At 38.8% G+C, this 7,511-nt stretch overlaps 1 protein-coding gene across 5 annotated transcripts in view; it reads right to left on the reverse strand.

Annotated features, from left to right (window-relative positions):
- Phka1 (phosphorylase kinase regulatory subunit alpha 1) overlaps positions 1-7,511 on the reverse strand; it is a 134,321-nt gene that overhangs the window by 23,658 nt on the left and 103,152 nt on the right. For 4 of the 5 annotated variants that reach the window (XM_050129895.1, XM_050129894.1, XM_050129893.1 and 1 more), the window contains exons 22-25: positions 2,850-3,006; positions 2,483-2,562; positions 1,677-1,755; positions 1,422-1,551 (exon numbers count right to left, since the gene is read on the reverse strand). In XM_050129895.1, the coding sequence (XP_049985852.1) occupies positions 1,422-1,551; positions 1,677-1,755; positions 2,483-2,562; positions 2,850-3,006 (446 nt within the window). Of the gene's footprint in view, positions 1-1,421; positions 1,552-1,675; positions 2,373-2,482; positions 2,563-2,849; positions 3,007-7,511 lie in introns of those variants that run through there. The other variant, XM_050129896.1, reaches the window with a different exon arrangement.

A 7,511-nucleotide genomic window follows, 5' to 3' on the forward strand; every position in this document is an offset into this window, starting at 1 on the left:
AGTAGCTTCTCTGGATTTTCCAGATACAAATAAACTCGATGGTGAATGTAATTCTTACCTGATAACTGTTCTTATTGTATATAGTTTTATTGTGTTAGCAATAACTTTCCTTTTTATTTAGAAAAAAACGGAAATGTTTCAGAATATTTGTTTACACTGTGAAGGTGTGCCTTCTGATTGGTTTAATAAAGAGCTGAATGGCCAATAGCTAGTTAAGAAGAGGTTAGGCAGGACTTCTAGGGACAGAGAGGACTCTGGGAAAATGAAAGGCAGAGCTACCAGCCAGACACAGAGGAAACAGGATGGACAGTAAGGAAATGAGGTAATGAACCTCGTGGAAGAATGTAGGATAAAAAATATGGGTTAATTTAAGTTATAAAGAGTAGTTAGGAACAAGTCTAAGCTAAGGCCAAGCTTTCATAATAAAGAGTCTCTGGGTCTTTACTTGCAGACTGGCAATCTTGATGAGAAAGTACTACTACATTTGTTAGATAAGTGTTAATAAAATACTTCCTTACTTGATCATGATCCTGACAGATCATTAATACTCTGATATACTACTCAGTGACTCACACTGATGTCCAGAAGCTTCCTTCTTTCCATCAGACCCCAACACAGAATACCAGTCTCTAAAGCCCTTGAAGCATCAGGAAGAAATCAGGTGAAAGAACTTGGAAGTAGAATGTGGAATGCAGAGTCTACAAGAAGTGGCATTTTGAAGTTGCCATCTTTTTTGCTCACTTAATTACTAAGAAACACAAGAACAAGACAGTCTTACACAGTTTTTGAGCTATGGATTGTTATAAAATATTATTTTAAGATGTGTTACATTTGTTTATGTTGTGGAAATTTGTTTTAATGATGCAAAGTTGTGTTGCATTCTTTTATGTTGTATTTGTTTTAACTCTGTGAAGCTGTGATTCTTTGCCTGTCTAAAACACCCGACGGTCTAATAAAGAACGGAATGGCCAATAGCAAGGCAGCAGAAAGGACAGGCGGGGCTGGCAGGCAGAGAGAATAAATAGGAGGAGAAATCTGGGATGGGAGAAGAAGGAGCAAGATAGAACAAGGAGAGGAGGACATCAGGGACCAGCCACCTAATTACACAGCAAGTCATAGAGAAAGATGTAAAGAAAGGCACACAGAAACAGAGAAAGATAAAAGCCTGGAGGCAAAAGATAGATGGGATGATTTAAATTTAGAAAAGCTGGCTAGAAACAAGCCAAGCTAAGGCCAGTGTGATTTATTTGGTAGCTGAGTGGCAGGCCCTCTGCCAAAAAAAAATAGTAGTAATAAAAAGAGTAAATAATCAACAACAATGGATCAATAAAATGCTCTTCCTTCCTGTCCTGATTTCAACTCCATGGATCTGCCCTAGAAATGAATTCCACCTACAATTAGTTACTGAATTAAATAAATACCTGAGCATCGAAGAGAGTGAGCCAGTTCTGTTGCCATAACTTGGATGATCAGACCAATTCGAAGTCGGAACATTTCAGCAAAGAGGCCAGGCTGAGTTCTCATGTACATGGCAAGATATACCATTATTTCCTGTGTACAGAATATATATAAACAAAAGTTAGAGTGTCACAATGTCTGTTTTGCAAGTTGTCAGGTAAATTAAAAACAAATACTGAAACATCAATTGCCAGGTTAGGCATTTTAATGCTGCCCACCTGTGTAAGGATTGAAATGCTCATGTCTCCTTCACTGGCTTCGTCTATTAGCTTAGTGAGTGCCTCATATGGCAGAGGTCTAAGGAAGAAAACAGAGAATGAAGACCAAAGTCTACAATCATTCAGCCTAAATATATTTTAAAAATTAAAACCTCAGTGCAAGTCCAAACCCCTGCCACAACAGCTCACCAAGTTTAGTTCTTTCACAGCAAAACTCTCACGCACTGCCTCTGAGGCACACTCTTGCCATATTAACAGAACTTTCATTTAAAACTCACCCCTCGATGTCTTTCCAGACCAGTGTTTCACTGTTACTCTTTACCAAGTGACAAATAAGCATAATGGCTACAAAGAAAGAAGCTGATGGTGGTGTTCCTGCAGACGTGCACTCGGGGTGCTTTGTGAGTGCCCATTTCCCCTTTCAACTTTAACCTTCACACCTTTGATTCCTTCTTCAGCAGCATGGAGCTGCACATAACAGCCCAATGCTCTAGCCATATACTTTCTTCTATTTCTTTTTCAGATTACGGTTGCCTTTTATGTTGTTAACTCCTGATGTTCTGTGTTTTGTGTGTTTTTAGAATGAGTAGAATTAAGGGATTTAGAAAAATCAGTAAGAAAAAAAATTAAGTGTTACTTCCTATAAGTTTTCTCTTTTCATTTGCTTGTATCCCATCATTTTCCTGTTCTGCAGCTCTGTATATAAGAAGGTATACAAATTAGGACAAGAGAATTGTGGCAAGTTCACCCAATTTCTTAAAGGCTCAGCGAAACCTTATGAAAAGCCAACCACATGCCCCACTCACGCAGAGATGGTCTTCTCGCGAGGTTCTGGAGGAAGTCCTACCGTCAGGTGTTTCTGGTATGAGAGAAGGTCTGTGCAGGCCTATGAAGAGGGAGCAGAGCTTACCCTTTCCAAAATTTTCAGATTTCCAAACATTCACAAATAAAAAGCTGAGTATCAGAAACTTTACGTGCAATTGAAAACAATTAGAAGTTGCAGTTGTTTAAAAAACAATTAGGAAAATCAAGGTATCCCTCTGCAGTGCAAAGGCTTGAACCGAGGATTCCAGGAAAAGTAGACACTACCCTACGTTTGTGCTATACTCCCAGCACGGAGTTTTAAAGTATTCCCCATTTAGATTTTGAGTAAATTCAAGAACTTATTAGTACCTCATCAAGTGCTTCCACCTTCTTCCTTAAGATCCCAGAGATGTATCGGATCAGACCCCAGTGCCGAATTTCACCAACTTTGCCATATAGTTCGCTAAGAAGCTCCCTGACAGTAGCACCTCCTTCTTCATACAATTCAGTGTCCCAGTCAGGTCCTCTGGAATTTTAAAGATGGGAGAGTACATTAAAAATGAGAAAAGATATTTTCTTTTACTGTTATAATGGATATGCCTGTTTTGGCCTTTTTTTTTTAGTAAAAAACTATTTATTAAAAAACACTTATAAAACCATAAGAGTCAATCTCCCAATCTTGAAATTAAATGTCTAAGACACCAATTTTATAATTTAGCTATGCTTTGACACAATGCATTCTTTTACCCAAAACTCAAGCTTCAACATCACTGAAAAAGGTTTAAGTTCTGAAAGCACACTGTATTTTATGAACATTAGAATTAGTTTGTGTTGAAAGGAGACAGATATGTGATTATTATACAATTACTGTTACACAAATCAATTTAGAGATATAGAAAGTTATCTGACATTGGGAATTTAGTATATGATGAATGTAGATTACTTATTAAATGATGTTAAAAGCATCAAGTAGCTTTTTGGAAAAAGTTGGATCAGTGCCTGAAAGTGTATCTTACAATTCTAAATGTGTGAAGACATAAATATTAAAATGATAAAAAACTTAAGGGAAATTAGCTCATAATGCTGGAAGGAAAAGAATTTTCTAGCTATGAAACATCAGCAGAAGCCACAAAACTGGAGTTCAGTAATTTTATACATACAAAACAGTAAAGAGTTCTTACTGAAGACAGTATGCAAAGTGCAGGACAAATTACAAAAGAGGAAAAATAATTGTAATTCATAGGCCAATTCAGCTAAAAACAAATAAAGAAATTTAAATAGATAAAGTAAATAACAACAAAGGAAAATTGGGCAAAATAAACACTGGTATCCCATAAATAATAGATGAAGGCAGTCAACTTCACATGTAGTAAGAAAAATTAAAATGCATATTATATCAAGATAACATTTTATTATATCTAGCTCTTAAAAAGCCCCCAAATTGATGTGGCTTATCACTTAAACAGTCCCCTGTGGAAGTGAAGATTGAAGCAATGCCTCTAGAGAGCTATTTGCAAATTCTGCAAAGAGCCTGGCAGTTCTTACAATACTTAAATTACGTTACCATATGGCCCACCATTTCTGCTCTTGTGGTTTAACTGTAGAATAAATTCTTTCCATATATATGAAGCAATTTCAGTTTAAAGGTAATTCACCAGAAGCACTGTTTGCTATAGTGAATGACTAGAAAATACCCAAATGTTCATCATTATTAGGAGCATTGTTAAATAAATTATAATATATTTAAATAATACAATTTTTCATATCTATTAAGAAAATAAAAGGTAGGCACCAATGCTCCTGCAAACCACCCTAATGTAATTTATTTAGTCATCAATAAAAATGATGTGGGAAGGTCATTTGTCAATCTGTTGTTTCATTGGTTAATCAATAAAGAAAACTGCTTGGTCTGATAGGTCAGAAAATTAGGTAGGTGGAATAGACAGAACAGAATACTGGGAAAAAGGGAAGTGATCCAGACGCCATGCCTCTCCTCTCTGGGCAGATGCGATGAATCTCCGGCCCAAGATGGACGCAGGTCAGACATGCTGACTCTTTCCCAGTAAGCCACTACTTTGTGGTGCTACACAGATTATTAGAAATGGGTTAATCAAGATGTGAGAATTAGGTGATAAGCGACTAGAGCTAATGGGCCAAGCAGTGTTTAAAAGAATACAATTTGTGTGTTGTTATTTCGGGTGTAAAGCTAGCTGTGTGGGAGTCAGGCAGGACAAAAAGCATGCCCGCTGCTCCTCACTACATAAAAAGAAATGGAAGAGCTGGGTATAGTACATACAACTTTAATCCCAGCATTTGGGAAGCAGAGGTAGGGAGATCTCTGTGAGTTCAAAGCCATTCTGGTCTACACAGAAAGCAAACCAACAAAAACAAAAGGAAACCACCAGGTCTGCTTGGTAACAGAGAGACTGGATAATTTCTGAGGCTAGGCCATCAAAGAAAATATAGTTTCCACCCTGTCTTCTCTTGTAACTCTGTAAGAACCTTGTCATCATGCTGGAGGAAGGACATATGGGGCATCATCTGAAGGCATTAGAGCTGTAGGTAATGAGGATGAATTTGTAGCTGATAGCCAGTATCATATACTCACTCCTGAGTATATGAGTGAGAAAACCTGGCTGACTTCATTCATGGCTCAATGTCTGACAAAAGCTGAATGTCAGACCTTGAGGAAGAACTGCCTAGTCAAGATCAGACAATCTAAGAACTATTAAAGACACTTTAGAGTTCCACATTTTTATTATGGTAAGCTCCTGTTCAAGCTATTGGGTATTGAGGTGATTTTTTTTTTTAATGAAGTGGTAGGTAACTGGAATATGTATGTAGTGATCTTTAAGATACACAGTATTGGTGAAACAAAAGCATATAGAACTATGCTAACATTGGATACACAGGGCTATAAATACCCGCATATATGTCTATATTTACATATGTATGCATAGAATGTACCTAGGAGAATGCACAGACAAAAATAACACTGACCATGAAAAAGCTGATTATTTAGAAATGGGGAAAATATTTGACCCTTTCATTATATATTTTTGAATAATTTTGTTTTGTTTTTTCAAGAAAGAGTTTCTCTATATAGCCCCGGCTATCCTGGAACTTGCTTTGTTGACCAGACTGACTTGAACTCACAGAGATCCACCTGCCTCTACCTCCCAAGTTCTGGGATTAAAGGTGTGTACCAACACTGCCTGGCTGCATACTTTTAACATGTTGAACCACAAGGGTCTGGAGACAAAGCTCAGTAGTTAAGAGCATGTATTGCTGTTGATGAGGACAGGGGTTCGGTTTTCCACACCCACATGCTGGCTCACAATCATCCATAACTCAGTTCCAGGGAATCTGACGCTGTCTTCTGACCTCTAGGCATCAGGTATATACATGGTGTACATACAAACATTCAGGCAAAATACGCATACACTCATACACATAAAATAAAATTAGAAAAAAGTTGAACTATAAGAACTTATTGCCTATTCAAATACCAATTTTTTTAAAACAAGAAGAATGTACCTAAAATGTGTCATCAATGGGTACTTTTGTGATCCAGTTGCCCTCACTTCCCCTGACTGACAGCAGAACTTCCTTGTGGTGTGTAATTGACAAGGATGTTTGTGTTCTTTCTGACAGGTGGGGCTCCACAGAAGGAGTAGAGGTAGAAAAGGTTGCTGGGAAAAATAAAGGTTGCTGTTCTTCCACCTGAAAAGAAGCCTCCATGTGTCAATCCCTGCACCCCCACCAGTCTTGGCTATCCAGGCTGAGCTGGCTGCAGCAAGTGGAGGTTCCACCGGGATATGGAAAGTGGGGATATGTGAACGGGTTCGCTCCAACCACCAGCTAAATCGAGAAGCGTATTGGGGAAGGTAGTGTTCTAATTTTTCATCCCCAGAGATAACTCTGAGAGACATCTTCCAAACGACTAGCAAGTATAAAAAGGTGGGAGGGTGAATTGAAAGGCTTCAAAAAGTAACTGAAACTCTTAAAGCAACAAGGCACAGAAGTAACAAGGAAGACAGCCAAAGATTTTGTACAGGAGGGGGTTTAAATGTTTTAGACTGGGAACAAGCCAAGTCAGATTAAAAGGAGTATGTGTGTCTTCATCCCCAGAGATGCTCTGAGGGATGTTCTCTGGAAGATTGGCCAGTAGGGAAGTAATAAAGACAAGGCAGGAAGGTGAACTGAGGCCTCAAAAGATAGAATGTGTAGAGATGTATGTTATTGTGTTGACTGTGTTGTCTTCTGTGTTCTGGACTGGAGAAAGACGTTTGATTCTGGGAACTGCTGAGAAAGGTATTTTGACTTTAAAATATGGGCCTAAGGATTTGATGCTTTTGAAAAGAGGTTTTGCTTTTGTCTCCACAGAGGATGAGAACCTGTGGATTCATTGCAAATTTATGTGGTTTGAATCACCGAGACACCCTGAAATGTTGATGTAAAATACCCCCAAGAATGCAGCACCCCCACTCAGTAGGAAGTAGCCAGACAGGTTGACAATGCCCAAATTCCCTAAAAGATTGTTAAGTGGGGCCCCTTCAATGGTTTTGGAGCAGGAGCAGGAGCAGTGAGCCTGCTTCCCTGAGCTCTGCTCCACTCCATGCAGCAGTTTGGATCCAGAGTGAGTGTGGCTGGGGCCATGATGGAGGAGGGTCATTGGTTAAAAAATAAAGAAACTGCTTGGCCCTCATAGGTTAGAACATAGGTGGGTGGAGTAAACAGAACAGAATGCTTGGAGGAAAAGGAAGTGAGCTCAGACTCGACAGCTCTGCTCTCTGGTGCAGACATGATGAGGCTCCGACCCAGGATGGACATAGGCTAGAATCTTCCCGGTAAGCGCACCTTGGGGTGCTACACACATTATTAGAAATGGGCTAGTCCAGGTGCGAGAGTTAGCCAAGAAGAGGCTAGATATAATGGGCCAAGCAGTGTTTAAAAGAATACAATTTGTGTCCAAAAGCCACAGAGAAACCCTGTCTCGAAAAACCAAAAAAAAAAAAAAAAAAAAAAAAA

This window comes from Alexandromys fortis, unplaced genomic scaffold (genome assembly GCF_014885135.2).
Source record: "Alexandromys fortis isolate MF-2015 unplaced genomic scaffold, M_Fortis_MF-2015_v1.1 scaffold_321, whole genome shotgun sequence".
Taxonomy (NCBI): domain Eukaryota; kingdom Metazoa; phylum Chordata; class Mammalia; order Rodentia; family Cricetidae; genus Alexandromys; species Alexandromys fortis.